Source organism: Empidonax traillii, unplaced genomic scaffold (assembly GCF_003031625.1).
Source record: "Empidonax traillii isolate 1590-97213 ecotype Southwest subspecies unplaced genomic scaffold, ASM303162v1 scaffold459:size589781, whole genome shotgun sequence".
Taxonomy (NCBI): Eukaryota; Metazoa; Chordata; class Aves; order Passeriformes; family Tyrannidae; genus Empidonax; species Empidonax traillii.
The window spans coordinates 249,504-266,041 of record NW_020955652.1 but is presented as its reverse complement, the minus strand read 5'-3'; the positions used below and the strand labels follow the sequence as shown (position 1 = coordinate 266,041).

The 16,538-nt window shown below is 58.7% G+C and overlaps 1 protein-coding gene across 1 annotated transcript in view; it reads right to left on the bottom strand.

Moving 5' to 3' along the window:
- LOC114063226 (proline dehydrogenase 1, mitochondrial-like) overlaps positions 1 to 10,818 on the bottom strand; it is a 12,193-nt gene extending 1,375 nt beyond the window's left edge. The window contains exons 1-13 of the mRNA XM_027895370.1: positions 10,668 to 10,818; positions 9,719 to 9,915; positions 4,266 to 4,300; positions 3,822 to 3,971; positions 3,612 to 3,676; positions 3,124 to 3,240; positions 2,897 to 2,976; positions 2,571 to 2,652; positions 2,156 to 2,248; positions 1,920 to 2,066; positions 1,596 to 1,771; positions 1,410 to 1,508; positions 954 to 1,042 (exon numbers count right to left, since the gene is read on the bottom strand). Of these exons, the coding sequence (XP_027751171.1) occupies positions 954 to 1,042; positions 1,410 to 1,508; positions 1,596 to 1,771; positions 1,920 to 2,066; positions 2,156 to 2,248; positions 2,571 to 2,652; positions 2,897 to 2,976; positions 3,124 to 3,240; positions 3,612 to 3,676; positions 3,822 to 3,971; positions 4,266 to 4,300; positions 9,719 to 9,864 (1,279 nt within the window). The 5' untranslated portion in view covers positions 9,865 to 9,915; positions 10,668 to 10,818. The remainder of the gene's footprint in view (positions 1 to 953; positions 1,043 to 1,409; positions 1,509 to 1,595; positions 1,772 to 1,919; positions 2,067 to 2,155; positions 2,249 to 2,570; positions 2,653 to 2,896; positions 2,977 to 3,123; positions 3,241 to 3,611; positions 3,677 to 3,821; positions 3,972 to 4,265; positions 4,301 to 9,718; positions 9,916 to 10,667) is intronic.
- Between the last annotated feature and the right edge of the window lie 5,720 nt (positions 10,819 to 16,538).

Sequence of the window (16,538 nt, the reverse complement as noted above, 5' to 3'; positions counted from 1 at the left end):
TTTCCTGCCAGCTCTCCCACGCCCCTGGGGCTGTGCCGCTGCAGCAGGGAAGGATGTGCAGGAGGCTGCAGTTGGGCACTGAGAGGGGGATCTTGGGAGCGGCTGAGCCTGTGAGGAGAGCGCATCTCTCCCGGCTCAGCACTGGGAGCTTGGGAAGAAGCCAGGGGGAGCGGGCCGAGGTCACCAGGAGCCCTGGGAAGGTCGGCAGCTGGGGCTGGGCCAGCTCAAGGAGCGTTCAACCAGAAACATCAAGTTAACACATTTTTCCAGCATGACCAGAGGAGGCTGCAGACGGTCGGCCAAACCCTGCTTCCGAGGGAACTCCAGGACAGAGCAGTGTCTGTGCTGGACAACTGTCCAGTTTGCCTCCTGCTGCTCTCCTGGCCTTAGGACTCTGCTCTGGACACCGGTGTGGGCAGGGGGATCAGTCCCTGACCTGACACCTGGACCCTTGCGTGTCCCTCTGTCCAGGTCCCTGGCAGTGCTGCTCTGCTCCTGGGCCAGCGCTGAGGACAAAGCCCTGTGAGAGGCTGGTGCAGAGAGCCCAGGACTCAGTGTGCACCTCTGATGGAGCCAAGTGACACCTCCAGACTGAGGAGGTACAGGAGGGGCGTGCTGTCTGCCAGGATCAGTCTCTGCCCCACCTTAGGGCACTGCAACCTCCACTTAGAGTCCAAAGTGGGAATCTCCCTGCCCAGTCACCATGGGCTCATGGAACTCCAGCAGAGAGAGGTGATTCTCCACCTACATCCTCACCTACATCTTCCCCAAACCTCACGCAGGGGTCACAGCACTCCCCACAGCAGGGCACTGTGCTCAGCCAGTCCTGCTCTGTGACAGGCCTGGCTCACTCGCTCCTTCCTTTGGACGCCACAGCAGCTGCTCGGGGAGACCCCAGGGGTCCAGATGGGGCAGGAGCACCTCTGCCAAGCCCTCCCTGCCCCATCACTCACCCAGGGGGAAGGTGATCTGGTCACACATGCCCAGCAGCTGCCCAAAGCACACCTTCTTCTCTGAGGGATGGATCCCAAGCTCCATCATCCTGCAAACCAAACCTCAGCATTAGGGGAGAGCAGAGAGCAGAGACAGCATGGAGCTCACTGCAGCAGTGTGTCCCACCAGAGGATTGAGGATCACCTCCAGATGGGACAGCAGAGCACTGACCACATTCCAGATGGATTCTGAGATGTGGAATTTGAGGGATTTGTTTTCACAGCAGCTCCTGGGTGCTGCACCTCAGCTACAAGCCCCATCTAAAGCCCTGAGCACCAGCTGGGAGCCAGGATCCCTCCAGCTGAGCTCAGCAGGGGCCTCAGAAGCCACAGCACATCTTACCACAGGTCTGCGGGGCCCCCACATCCCTCAAGCTCCTAGTCCCTGCATTGCCACACTGCTTCCCCAGCACCCACCTGCGCAGGGTGAACTTCACTGTGTCCTCATTGTGAGATGCCACCATCACGCTGGCTTTCCGTCTGTGCTTGATCTCCTCCAGGACATAGTCCAGGCACCTGTAAGGCAGTATGGGCCTCTGGTGAGGCTGCTCGTGCCTATTCCCACTGGGGTGGGAGAGGAGTGTGGCTTGGGCTGTCCCCTACCTGTGGTACATCTCATTGGTCTTCTCATAAGTTGGGTTGATGGGATCCTCGTAGCCCATCTGAGCTGCCCTTTCCCGCTCCTGCTCCATGTAGGCGCCGCGGACCAGCTTGGTGCCGAAGTGCCAGCCCTCCCGGCGTGACAGCTCCACATCCCCTGTCACATTGTCATAAGCCTCCTGCCACCAGGTGGAAAGGATGGCAAAAGGTCATCACTCCGGTGCCACCCCTTCACCTCAGCAGCTCTGCCATTGCATTGGCATGGCTTCAGGAGCTGAGGTCTCCATCCATCTGCAGCAGCAGCTGCTGCAGGGTGCTGGATCTCACCCTCAGGTAGCACTGATAGGTGTTGAAGATTATGGGCTGGTTCGTGTTGAAGCGGCGCTGTGTCTCCACGGTGAGGTGGCTGATGGCTGGCTGGAAGTAGCTCTGCTCTGCATCCACCATCAGCCTCACACCCTTCTCCATGGCTCTCTGGGCGTTAATGACACACAGGTTGGGTTCATAGGGCTGCCTGCTCCATGTCTCCCCCTGTGGCTCCCCCAACCCCAGTGCCCCCTCACCTTGGCAAGGACATCCATGCGCTGCAGCACCCGCTTCATCTGCAGATCCTCCTCCTCACTAAAGCGTGAGAGCAGGGGCTCAAGCTGCCCAGTCTGAAACAAGCACAGCTTTGTGGCACCTTGCCTGCACCCAGCTCTGCCCACGGGAGACACAAATTCCCCTGGAGGGAATCCATCCCCAGGGCTGCTGCCTAACCCAGCCTCACAGCACTCACCAGCGAGCACGGTGTGACAGTGCCCACCCTGCCAGCCTGGTGGTTGCACACTGTGGTTACAGCATGGCCCGGTTCTGGCAGCACGGATGCCACCAACACTGCAGCCACCAGCAACCCACTGGGAAGAGCTTGAGACCCACACTCTGCTCCCCCAAACTCTCTGTGGGACCACTCTGGGGTTAGCATAGTGGGGTACTCACCTGCCTGTTGGGGATGAGCAGAGGCTTGGAGATCTTGGTGCGCCTGTCCAACAGGCTGTTCCAGTCAAGCAGGTCCACAGTGCTGGGAGCAGAGAGTCAAGTCCCTACTGGTGTCTTGCAGGGACAGGGGGCTCTCTACCAGCTGCCAATCCCCACCAGCAAGCAAGATGCACGACACGTGCTATCCTGACCTGTTTGTCACCTCCACCCAAGCCTTCCTTACACTTGGTTGCTGTGGAGACCTCCCCCTGCTGCTACCCCAGGGACAGGGACAAGGTCCCCCAGTGTTCCCACCCAGCTGCACTCCCAGGTCCCAGGCACCTTACCTGCTTGTGCCCAGGCTCTCGCCCACAAGCCACTCCTGGCTCTCTGCCTTGCTCACAATGCCGAGGTTGGCCAGTGCCTCCTGCCACCAAAAGGAACATCAGGGGCTACAGAGGTCTTCCTGCTTAAAATGTCACAGCTCAGGGCTGCTCTGGGATCTCTGTGTCCTCAGCCACATCCTACAGCACACCCCCAGCAGCACAGCCTCCCTCAGGCCTTCCTGCCTCACCTGCAGCTTCTCCACCTCCAGCTTCATCTCCAGCACAGCCTGCCCAGCCTGGCCCTGCTCTGCAGCCATTTGGAGAAAGAACCTCCGCCACTTCACCAGCACCTCTGAGAACCGCACCTGTGGGGACAGAGCTCCAGGTGAGACATCCTGGCTGAAGCCTCGTGTCATGCCAGGGCTTTGCAAAGTCATACCCCGCCTGAGGCAGATGCTGATCTAGGGTGAGGCACCTTGGCCAAGCCGAGCAGTACAGACCCCCTCCCATCCCCTCATGTTGGGACCTTTAAACTTCTGAGCTCTTTATATCTCCCCAAAAGTTGAGGCAGGGTCTGTAGGGGTCTCGGGCACACAGGGAACAGCCTGTTGGTGCCCACTCCTCTCTGCCATTACTAGAGATGCCACCGCAGCAAGCCTGGCACCTGCCCCAGTGGAAGCATCCTCTGTGGCCCTGGCTCTTCCCCACCTCACCTGGTTCCAGCCCTGGCACTCACCAGGAACTGAGGTCTGGCCAGCGCCGTCAGCTTGATGGCAGAGAAGCCGTCCTCTGAGCTGCCACCTGGAGGGAGCCAGGAGGACAGAGTCAGCCCAACAGCAGGGTACTCGGGCAGGAGGGAGGCACCTGAGATACGGTGGTGGTGGGACTGAGGTACCCCTGTAGTCCCCAACACAGTGGGGCTGCCCAGGACACATGGAGCACTCACTTGAGGCATCGATGCAGCGGAGGAAAGTCTCCATGTGCTGGTCACACTTGGCCTCATCCGTGTAGAAATAGGTGTGGGCACCGGTGACCCCACCATGGTGACCCCCAAATCCCTGATGGGCTCGGTATTGCTTCTCCTTTTGTTCTGCTCCTGGGGTGGAAGAGGATGGAGATGGGCCATGCAGCCAAGCTCCAACAGCCTCCCCAGGATCTTCTGCCATGGGTGCAGAGAAGAGGGGCTCTGGCTTGGACCTTGAAAGAGCCTCCAGGGCTGACACATGCCCTGCCTGCTCTGTGCCTGAGAAGAGGCTGAGTCTTTGATGAGGAGCAGGATTGGGCCATTGTTCCTCATTCAGCTTATTTTTTGAGGCTGTGGGAGCTGGGTCCTTCTCTTACAACACAAGGCCCACAGTGCCCAGATCAGCTGGACCTTCCTGTCACTCACCTCCCAAGTCCTTCTCGGCTGCAGAAGTGCGGGAGCTAAGAAGAGAAACAGGGAAGATAAGGGCCAGGTCAGTAATCCCCTGCAACCCCACACTGGTGGCCAGGGCAGCTCTGAGGCTCCTGTGCCACCATCCTGGTGCTGGACTCTGCTCTTCCCTCACCATCCCATCACTGATGGGATCCAGCTGGCAGATAAGATGCCCCAAACCCATTTGTGGAAGAGAATGGGGCTTTACCATCCATCCAGGGAAGACCCAGAGGCCGTGAGGCAGCACAGCAAGGATGCTCTGTCCCAGAGTCCAGAGCTGCTCTCCAAGACCCCATCCATGGCAAGAACAAGGTCAGCCCTGGTGGGGGCTGGGATGCTCCATCTCTAACCAGCTCATGGTCCTTGCTGTGGTAACAGCAAACCTCAACCCAGTGCCTCCCCACCTTGATGGCACCTGCAGCTGGACCACGAAGCACAAACCTGCTCCAGATCCAGAGCACATGGAGCCAAGGGTGTCCTGCTGCCTCAGGACACTCCTCTGTGCCTTGCCATCAGCCAGCAACTCACAAACAACATCTCAGCTTCAACTCCAGCTGACCCCAGATGTAATTTTAAGCCCAAGCTCTCCTGCCACAGAGATAACAGGACTGCCATAATGGGGGATGCAGGCCAAGTCATGAGATACTCCCTGAGCTTGAGCAGCTAAGCCTTCTTGCTGACATCTTAAACCCAGCCACAGACCTGAGGTCTCATCCAGGAACAGGGCCAGCCCATGGAGAGCAGCCCTGAGTGACTGCAGAGCCATCTCCTGCAGGAGGTCTCTGCCTTGGCATCACTGTCCCAAAACTGGCCACGCCCAACGAGGGGGAAGCACACTGTGAGGGAAACAGCAAAGTCACCCATCCAGAGACAGCAGATCTGGACAAGAGAGCAGAGAGGCATGTGGCACGGTCCCAGGACACGTTGTTCCAAGTGGAAACCCAGTGACAGGGATTAGGAGCTGCTGGAAGCATAAACAAGCAGAAACAAGCCATTCCCTCTGGCTTCCTGGAGCCAGGAACAGCTCCACATGGCTCAAAGTGCCACAAAGGCTGAGGTGAGCTGGGGCAGAAGCAGCTGGAGCTCACAGGAAACAAAAGGCATCACGTCGAGCAGGCTCTGCTCCCTGATTCTGCTCCCCAATTCTGCTCCCCTGAGGACAGGAAAAGCAGCTTTCTGGCCCTGAATACAGAAAGTGAATGAAAGGAAGGAAAAGAGATCATACACTTAGGGATGGAATGTGCCAGCAAAGCCCTCAGCAGGTGGCAGGTCCCTTCGGAGCAGATGGTGTGGCACAGGGAATGGCTTCAGCAGTGCTGTGACATGAGGACACACAGACTCAGGTCCTGTGGACAGGTTCCAGCTGCAGCTGAGGACAGCTCTGAGCCCAAGGCACACTTGGGCCCAACATCCAAGGTGCTGGGAACAAGCAGCCGGGAGCAAAACCTCCTCCAGTGAAGGCACACAGCTCAACTAGCAAACAGCACCCTTGGAGCTTGGTTTTGCGTTCCCGACAACAAACACACCCTTCCCAGCAGCATTCCTGCTGCATGACTGCACTAGCCCTTCCTTCATCCCCCGGGGGGCATTTAAAGCAGTGCCACAGTGCTCACTTTGTTCTTCTGCAACAAGCAAAATGAAGGAAGCTTCTTCCAGCTGAAGAAAACTCCATCCTAGATATCAGCTGCTCACTTTGCAATATTAATCTTGGCCAGCAAAGCCATTCCCTTGCCCACCAAGTGCCGTTGAACCCGGCTTGTACCTGGCCATCCAGTTTGCAAACTGACAGCAAGTCTCTCAGAGCAGGACCCATCTCCAGGCACTGCCCAAACACTCCTGGCAGGCTGTATTCAGAAAGGAGCAACCTCAAGGTTGAGCTCAGGACCTGGGAGCTCACACTTGCCTAAATCAGGTTATGAGGACTTGCCACAGCCCAGTGGATGGCTGGGAAGGGTAATCCATCTGACACAGCATCCAGGGGCTTTCAGGAAGTTTTGGATTAGGCTAAATAAACCATCTCAGGAACAGCACAAAGGAACACTGTCAGAAATAATCCCTTTGGCCTTGGAGGTTGCCCAGAGGGTACCAGCAGCACAGTGTGTTTGCTCTGCTCATCAGCAAATGGGTCTGGCAAAGGGGATGTGGGACCAGGGAGAGGTTGTCCTTAAATGACCACACCCAAGGAAAAATCTCATGGTTACATGAAGTCCAGGTCAGAGCCATAGGTGGTGTTTAAAATCCCACGGGTAGGAGTAAAGTCTTGGCAGACTAGTCCTTCAACCTGCTCCAGGAATGAGTTGCCAGCACACACCAGCACAGGACCACTTCAGAACCTCCTTGGAGAGCTTCAGGTTAAACAGAAGCCACCCCACGATCCCGGGGACATGCTGCCAGAGCACTGGGCAGGGGTGGCAGCAGCTCTGGGAGCAGGAGAAGTGGAGGTGGTAGCTTCAGGAGCAGGACTGGCCAGGCTGGATGGTGATCCCACACTGGGGCAGGTATCAGGTGTCTCTAGGAATCTCTAGAGGAAGTCAAGTCCATGTGCTGCATGGCAGAGCCTGAGCAGTGACAATGCTCAGGGCAGGACTGTCCCTCCCTGTGTTAGCACAGCCTCAACCCATTTCAGTCTTGGGATGCCCATTGTCCAACATCAGCCCCCAGGCTGCCAGGGCACCATAATCACCTCCACTATGGAGGGGCACTCCCTCCTTCACCCCATGGGTACCAGAAGCCCCTGGCCAGCCATGGCACTGCCTCTCCAACCCCCACCCAGGCTGGCACCCACCTCAAAGCCCCCAGCCCATAAGCAGCATCCAGGGTAGCACACTTATCTCCAGCTGTGTCACCATGATCTGGCAGAAGCCTTCAGCACATGGCTGAGGCCTCCTGGGACAAGCTGGCAGAGCCCTGGATGCCAGCCTGGGCAGGGCAAGCAGGAGCCTGTGGCAGGCAGGATAAGCTAGTTCCTGCCCACATTGCATTGCTGTTCCTAAATGGAAAGCCTGTGGAAAAGGTGGACACAGCCCACTGGTGAGGTAGAAAGGGTATTTCCCTGCCATTGTCTCCAGCTTGCTTCAGATGAGCAACAGGAGACAGCATGAGGAGCCCCAAACATCTGCTGGCTGCTCCTGGTTTGTGCCTCTGCTTCCTGGCTGGCAGCAGGGCCTGACCCTGAAGCATTCCCGAGGGGTAGGACACAGCTCCAGAGCTCAGCAGCCATGAGCCCAGCACTCCTCACCCCTCTCAACCATGTGCAGGCCAACTCAGCACCAGCCCTGGCAGAAACACTGAGAATTTGGCGTTCTGCCCCAGAGAGAGCCAAGGAAGACCCAGGGCAAGGGTTGGCAAGGGGCAGGGTCTGGCACAACGCTTTCAATGCCACCCTGGGCTTTGTCCCACCCTGTGACATCCCTGGGTAATCTCCAGGATGGTATTCATAGAATCACAGAGCATCATGACTTGGAAGGGACCCACAAGGATCATCAGTCCAACTCCTGGCCCTGCACAGACACCCCAACAATCCCACCCTATGCTCCAGAGGATCATCCAAACCCTCCTGGAACTCTGGCAGCCTTGGGGCTGTGCCCACTGCCCTGGGGGCAGTGCCAACCACCCTCTGGGGGAAGAACAATTTCCTAATATCCAGTCAAATTCCGGCAGGGCTTGGGTAAGGATACACTGGGGGGTGCAGAGAATGGGCTTTACCAAACTCTTGGGTGTAAATGGCCCACACAGCACAGGGCCACTGGGGGATCTAGCAAAGAGTACCACATATGTGACCCCCAAATCTGCACAGCCCAGCCAGCTCACAAAACAGCAGGCAGCATAGAGGTGCAGGCAGAGCCTGCCTGTGAAAGTCTTTTGTGGTCAGCCACAGGAAAGTCCTTGGCACAGGCACAGCCAGGCATGGAGGGCAGCAGTGCCAGCCTGGCAGTACGGGCACTGCCAGCTCACCCCACGGGAGTGCTGAACACTGTGCTTGGACCACAGCTGCATGTGCAGGGAAGAAACACCACTGCTACACATCTTCAAAACAGCCTCCCACTGCCGGGCTGCAGTGGAGGTGTTTTGAAGCTTTTATATAAAATTAAGACGTTTGTAGCCCAATTTGGGATGGTGCAGCTCTGCCTTCCCCCCACAGCTCCTATACCAGCGTTGCCCTCACACGCTGCCTGCTCCCATCGTGGCCCTTCACTCGCAGGGGATGCCTGGCAGCAGCAGCGAGGGGCACCCACCATGGCATATGAGGGCCCCCGATAAGCAGCGCCCGGGTGTGGAGCAGAGATAAGGCTCCCAGCGGCAGCACCTGCAGCACCACCCTGACACGCTCTCACAAACCACCCCAAAAAGCCGTGTCCGCTGTTTTTATCACCACGTAACAAGCATGTGACAAGGGCGTGACACCGGACAGTGTCCCCATCCGCGAGCAGGGACAGGGCTGTGCAGTCTTGCAGGGGGACGGAGCTTCTCCAGCCTGTGGCCTCTGGCCTCTTGTCGTGGGTGGGCAGACACCGCCCACCCCCGTGACCGTGAGGTGCCGGCCAGATCGATCCAGAGAGCGGAGCTGCCCGGAACTGGAGCCCGAATAATGGAAAGTTACCGGCAGCTTTGGGTTGGTGCCCGCTGTTGGCAGAGGGCAGGAGGCAGGGAAGGTTGCCCAGCACCGTGGGGGAGCAGTGAGAAAAGAGTGGCACCACCCTAGTTTGAGCGGGTTGGAAAAACGGTGGGGGAGCGTAAATCATGGAATTGTTAAGGTTGGAAAAGAGGTCCAAGATCATCGAGTCCACGAAAATGTGGGGTGGCACACGCCAGTGTTTGTATGGTGAGGGATGAAGGGGGCAGGAATGGGGAGCAGCACCCCAGTGTGGGGGAGAGGGGAGACTTCAGGGATGGCAGCAACGCAGTGTGTGCAGAGCGGTGGGGTGGGATGGGGACACAACACCCCACTGGGGCAAAGAAAAAGTGGGACATGGTTGGTAGCAGCCCAAGGCGAAGATGGAATGGGGGGTCCAGCACCCCAGAGGAGACGGGGGATAGAGGTGGTAAACCCACTAGGAGGGTTTAGAGGGGTATGGCACTGCGGAGCGGAGGCAGGACCCCGGTGTGTGCAGACCCATAGACGGGGGACAGAGGGGGCGCAGCAGCTGGGGGGGCAACACCCGGTGTGTGCAGAGGGGTTGGAGCAGGAACACACGCTGTGGGGATCACAGGCCCCCGCCTTCGGGGCAGGCGGGGGCGGGGCCATGACGCGTGCACCGCCCCGCGTCCAGCCAATGGGAGCGGGGGGACGGGCGGGCACAGCCAATGGGAGCGGGGGGACGGGCGGGCACAGCCAATGGGAGCGGGGGGACGGGCGGGCACAGCCAATGGGAGCGGGGGGACGGGCGGGCACAGCCAATGGGAGCCCGGTCCAGCCCCGCACTCACCGCTCGTCCCGGCGCTCCCGCAGATCCTCCTCCACGCTGTAATCCAGCACCGCGCCCACGCCGAACGCCTGGTTCCGCCGCAGGAGAGGCTTGATGGCCTCCTGGTCCTCTCCGGCCACGAACTGCCCGTAGAACGTCATCTTCATCAGCCGCTCGAACAGCGCCTGCCCCAGCACGCGCTGGCACAGCTGCAGCAGCTGCGGGACAGCGGCGGCTCAGCACCCCCGGAGCGGGCACTCCCTTCCCCCAGAGGGAGAGCCCCCCCGGCATCCCCCAAAACGGGCACCGTCCCGACCGAGATACCCCAAGCCCGCGCACCCCTGGGACGGAGAGTCCCCCCGGAAGGGGACTGACGCCTCCCGATTTAAGCTCTACCAGGACGAGAGGCCCCGGTTCAGGACCGGCACACCCCGAAACGGGTACACCCCTCCCCCTGCGCTGGAGCGGGGCCCCCTGGCCCAGGATCCCGGCACCCCCCAAAATGGGTACCCCCGGAGCGAGAGCTCAGCCGGCCTGAGTCTGGCATCCTCCAAAACAGTCACCCCCATAGCGAAAACCCTTTTGGTCCGGAACCGAAACCCACCGAAACGGGCACCTCCTGGAGTGAGCCCCCCGGCTCACACCGGCATCCTCCGAAACAGGCACCCCCCCGGAGCGAAAGACCCCCGGCCCAAGACCGACACTCCTTTAGAGCAGGCACCCCCGGAGCGAGAGAAATCCCAGCCCGGGCATCTCCGGAAAGGGCAGTCCCCATCGCGCGACTCACACCCCCAAAAAGGGACTCCCTGCAGCAAGATCCCCCCAGAAATGTACTGACTCCTCCCAGAGCGGGCGGCCCCGGAGAGAGAGCTCCGCCGGTCCAGAGCCGGCAGCCCCCCCACCAGCCGCGGACAAACACTCCCCAGATCAAGCCTCCAGACCCCCCCAGCCAGCCCCCCCCGCCACCCACCTCCCGGTTGTGCTGCACCAGCGGCTCCACGGCGCACAGCCCCAGCACCACCAGCCCCCGCAGCAGCTCCGCGCTGCTCTTGCTGCGGAACGCTTCGCGTGGGTCCCCGAAATCCACGGCGGGGAGCGGCGGGTGCCGCTCCGCGCCCCGCGGAGGAGGGGGCGGCCCCGGCCGGGGTCCCCTGCCCGCCGGCGGGGCAGCCCCGCGGGGGGCGGCGGCGGGAGCGGAGCGGGGGCGGCGGGAGGGCTCGCCCAGGCGGAGGGCGGCGCGGAGCGCCCGGGCCGCGCTCGGCAGAGCCATGGGCACGGCGGGGCACCCGCCCGTCCCCGCCTTAAGTACGGCCCGCCCGGCACCGCCCCCGGGGCTCCCGCCGCCACCGCCCCGCTCTGCCCCGCCCCCGGCCCCGGCCCCGGCCCCGGCCCTGGCCCCGGCCCCGGCTCTGGCTCCGGCTCTGGCTCTGGCTCTGGCTCTGGCTCTGGCTCTGCTGCGCCCCGGCACTGCCCCGGCACCGGCACTGGGACGGCGACGGGGACCGGGACTGCGACTGATTCTGGGATAGGCACCAGGATCGGCGGCGGGAATGGAAATGGAACCGGCACCGAGACCAGCATTGGAACCGGGAGCAGCACCGGCACTGGGACTAGGAATGGGAATGGGACCGGCACCGAGACTGGCACTGGGACAGGGACTGGGACTGGGATCGGGACCAGGACTGGGACCGAGACCGAGACCGAGACCGAGACCGAGACCGAGACCGAGTCTGGGATACGAACCGGGTCCGGAAGAGGGACCAGAACTGGCGCCGTCACCGAGACCAGCACCGGGGCCGGGACCAGGACCAGGGCTGGAGCCACCCTGCCCAGTGCACCCCTCTCCCGCAGCCCCCAGCCCCAACCATCCTCTTGGCTCAGCCTGTCCCGGGTACACATCCCTTCCCGGAAGGGCCTGGAGGGGAGGGTGCAGCTCGAGGGGAGCCCTGAGCTGGGGCTGAAGGGAAGCCTCTTCCTTGGAACAGTGCTGGGAGTGGGGCAAAGAGAGCCCTATGCCCTTGGAGGAGCCCTTGGAGAGTGATGAAAGTCCTAAGGGAGCCTTGGAGTGGTTCCTGGAAGGGACATGGGGAAGAACCGGGGCCAACCCTGCAGGGCCAGAGCAGCCCTAGGGAGGGCCAAATGATGCCCCAAAGGGACCCTGTCCCCTCATGGCCAACCTTGGGCCAGGCTGTGGCATGTCCAGCCCACGGAGCTGGGTGACCGTTGGGGAGGGGATCCCAGACCTGGGGGACCTGTCATGAGAGAGGTGTTTTGAACCCCTGCACTTACTTCTCCTGGTCTGTGCATGAACAATTTGGGGGTTGCAGCTGAATCCACACTCATTTGGTCTGGGTTTGTGGGTGCTGGGGTGCTGGGGGTTCTTGAGGCAGCAGGCTGGCTCCCTTGATGTGGGCTGGGGCTGTTTGGTTTTATCTGCACTGCTGAGCTTCAGAGAGGACTGGCAGGGCCTCGGGATCTTCCCTGGCAGGCTGAGTCCCCGCCGTGTTCCTGGCAGGCGTTTCCCTGAGCTGTTCCTCCCCGGCACACCCAATGCTGAGCTCCGGAGATCACCTAGCACCTCCCTGACACCCCGAAGCCAGAAACACTCCCGGCTCGGCATGGGAGAGCAGAGAGCAGATACCTCCCTTCCTTTTCACAGGATTGTTTCACAACAGCATTACAGTTGCACCCTTTCTCTGTGCCCATGTCCCTTCTCCTTGCCCTCTTCCCTTCTCCGTGCCCTCGTCCCTTCTCTGTGCCCACGTCCTCTTTCTGTGTCCCTACTCCTTGGCCACCTCTCCAGTCCCTGTTTTCAGCGGCTCCAGGCTGATGCAGAGTTGCCCAAATCCAGCTCCTCAGTGACATCTCGTGCTGGGAATGCTCAGCGCAGGCAGGAGCTGGGAAAATTAGTTCCTGCTACTGTTTTTCCTGCCCACCACAGTACTGACATTGCAGTGAAACCACGGGGGGGTTCCCTGAGCTCATTTACAAGCTTTTCTTTGGGAACAACTTGTCCTTCCAGGGTGATAGCCAGACAGTGGCATTGCCCCTGACAGAGCTGGGTACAAAGCTCTGGAAAAGCATCCACTTGCTTCAAAACATTTCCTGTGCTGTGTTAACTGTTGTGTGCCATTTAGAGTAAAAAAAAATCACTTGAAGTTCCACTCACTGTGATGAGGCTACGCACGTGAAGTCTTGGGCTGTAGTTCAAACCTCATTTCTCAGCCAAGTGCCACAGAGAAAATTCCCTTCAAAGGCTCTTATGGCACCAGTCTTCCCTGGGAAATACTTGCCTGGTCTTAGCAGGGAAAGCTTCCAAGCGCTGCCTGCTGTGCCAGCAGAGCTGCAGCCCCAAACATCCGGCTGGGACTGGGGCTTTGTGGTGCAAAACCAGGTCTGAATTTCTGGAGAAACTGTAGTCTCAGATTCAAATGCAGAGATGAAATGTAAAAAAGCCATTTCTTGGTGAAAGTGAAATATGATGGTGGTACCCAAAGCAGAGGAAATCCCTGAGCTAGCAGCTCTGTTGATGGTAGGGAGACCAATAAAGGATTCTCCAGTCTGCTGTGGGGACCATGCCAAGGTTCCCCCTGGGTCACTGCACTGTGGCCTTGCAGAGCACTGACCCCCCGCTCCTGATCCCCCTCGACTGTGACGTTATGCCCTCAGGGCACTGCCCCCTTTCCTGCCATGCCCAGGCAGATGCTGCAGGCACAGAGGGTGCACACTCAGGGCTTGCTCCCGCTGTCACTGTGCCTGCAGCCCGTGGCTGGAACACACACCACGAGCACAACTGTGCTGCTGTTTCCCACACAGGGAACATGCCCCAGGCTGAATAACATGCATCTGAGTCCTTCCATGGGCACTCTGGGCCACAGCAGTGATGAGAATAAATCTAAGAGATGTGGTTATGTGTGACTTGAGAAGCCATAAGATGTGAAGAAGCATTTTTGGATGTGAGACAAATGGGTGAGAAGGGAATTTGGCACAGGAGGAGATGGCAGTTCAGAGGGGAGGCCATGCCATGCATATTTCATGGGCTGGCGCTGGGCAGAGGCTTTTTTGCCACCACAAAAATAAGAGATGGCAAGGAGCAATGGCAGCTGCTCACAGCATCTGGGAGTGAAAGTTGTGGGATGATCGCTCTTCCTGCCTTTCAGCAAAAGCAGGCATGGGCCCAGGACCTGGAGTCTGTTGGTGGTGCTATGGACCCTCACTGTCTTCTTCCTCCAGCCCAGTGCTGAGGTAGGGGTAATCCTGCCCCGTCCTCGGGACTGGGGCTCTGTCCTTGCCATCCCATAGCTCTGCCAGCCCTCCAGCCCTGCGTGCTCCAGCAATCCACACTGCACCAGTCACACCATGCTCCCAGCATCCCTCCTCTGAGGTTTCCCTGGAGAGTGCTGATTCAGGTCCTTCTTTGGGATATTCCTCACACTGGTCATACGCTGGACTCGTGTCGAGCACCAGCACTTCAGCTCTACCAAATTGCTTACACCCTAGGCCAGGCTGTGAGGGGCATCTACACCCTGTCGATGTGGGGAACCGGGTGGATCCTCATTTGGCTCCTTGGAGCAGGAGGAGATGGTGTGGCAGGAGCTGGATGGGTCAGAATCTGATGTGGACCCACTGGTAAAACCCAAGAGAAGGTGGACATGAGGATGGCACTTCCCAAATTGCAGCTGCCTGTGGCTCCCCATCTGGTTGAGAGTTCTTTTTCTTCGCGAGATGCTTCATCTCCTGCTGTGCAACTCTTCAGGGAGAACCCCGGACCCATTGATGCCCACTCTGAGGGAATAAATCCCTGTGGGGTGACAAGAGCTCCCAGCCCTACAATGGAGTGTGTTTGGATGATGAGTTGGTTATCTAACTCCTCCCTGTCACCCTCTCAGGGATGTCTCTGGCTTGTGCCACAGTACAAAACTCTCAAAGTGTGGTGGAGGAGCCAGCCTGCCCTCCCACAGCCAGGATGGAACTATGTCCTTCCCTTTCCACCTGAGGTGGCAGAGGCCCCAGGAGGTTAAGCTGCTGCTATAGGGTTTGGGGTGGCATGGCGCCAGCAGGTGAGGCTGCAGCACCCTGTGTCCTGCCTCCTTGGGATCAGAGCAGGGAGTTTTGAGGACTTGCTGGTCACCCCGGGAGTCACAGGATGAGAGCTCCAGCTCTTGGGGTGTTCTTTGTGGGTTGGGGGCACCAGGGAGAGCAGCTCAGAGCTGCCACAGACCCTGCAGAAGAAAGGGAGGCTGGATGGCTCCTCTGGCAGCTGATCTCCCAGCCACCTCAGAGCTTGCTCTCCCAGTGTCATCCAGATTTTGAAAGCTGGGCTGGGTTCTGATCCCTGGCACTTTCCACTTGCATCCCAATGATTTTTGGTGAATCATTTGCAGCCTAAGAAATAAATGTCCTCTTGATTCCACCTGTGAGTTCCTGGGTCTGGCATGGCTCAACAGCCATGAGAAAATACCCAGGTGAATTCCTGTCTCCATAAAGGTCAGTGCTATTAAAATAGTGGGAAAGTTTTCCCTGAAAGGGAATCTAGGAAATATTCAAGACAGGGAAAGGCACATCAGACTTCTCATATCAACTAATTAATTTTTTTTGCAGAGGGTCCTTCTGGTTTTTTATTCCCTGGCAGAAGGGAGTCATATGAGATGTCTGTAAGTATGCCTTGTGGAAAAGGAAGATCAGCAAAGACCTGAACAAATTCTGCTGCTCTTGCGGCTGAGAAAGGATCACACCAGAAGGTTTCTGTGTAAGTGTGGCCTGGGGAATGGACATAAAAAGCCTTTTTTCCAGGCTGTCTCCCTTGGCGGGTGAGTTGTTTACGGAGCCTGTATGTTATGTCAGAGCATTTGGAAGGGAACCAAGTCTATTTTAGCCCTTTGTAAATGATTTAAACACCTCGTGCTAGGGGAACATTCCTGGGAAAGCAGCGGGGAAGGAGCTGCTTGGCTCTGCTTCCCAGGAGGAGCGGGGGTGCGTGTCCCCAGGAGATGGGTGGGAAGCAGAAAGGGCCAGCCCTGGCAGGGACAGAGGGAGCATGTTGGTGAGGGAGCTGGCTGTGGCCCTCCTGCCCCCATCAAGAGCTGCTGCTGAGATCTGAACCAGGGAGTCCTCCAGGGCCAGTGGCCTCCGAGTACAGCTGGCCAGAAGCATCCCCCAAACCTTCAGCTTCGTCCCAGGTGATGTTACTGAGGAGCCCCTCTACTCATTTTTGCACCTTGCCTGCAAGAAGCATCGCCTGGAAAGGCCAATGGAGCTGAAGATCCCCAGGTGCCATGTGGGACCCCAGCGAGCTGAGGGCAAGGGTCCCTGCAGGAACTGGGAGCCAGACATCATGGGACTGGGGCTCAGCAGCACTCCTGACGCTGTAGCCGATCAACTCCAACCCCCCTTACCCTTGAGGACCTGCCTGCTCCTTATTGATTAATGTGATGGCTCATTTCTCTAAGAATAGGCTCTTAATTGCGGAGTCTGAGGAAGCAGAGATATCTCATAGCAAAATCTGATTGACTCAAGGGTTGCTGCAGCTCCAGCAGAGCCCCATTGGTTGCAGAGCCTGGATGGCCACTTCCAGAGATGGCTCCTGGCTGGACGAGGGTTTCAGGCTTGTTCAGGTCTATTCTCAGCTCATAGCAGCCAATTGATACTTGTCTTTTTCAAAGCGTCACTTAGTTTTGCTTCTTAACTTTCCCTGTATTTAATTGCGAGCAGGTAGCACTGAGTGGCACTTGGATTTCTCTTCCAGCCAAAGGAAAAATGTTCCTTTTTCCCTTGTGCTCCTGAGGTGTCCAGAGGGAAGGGGAAAAGATGTTCTCTTTATTTCTTTGTTTCTCTATTTCTT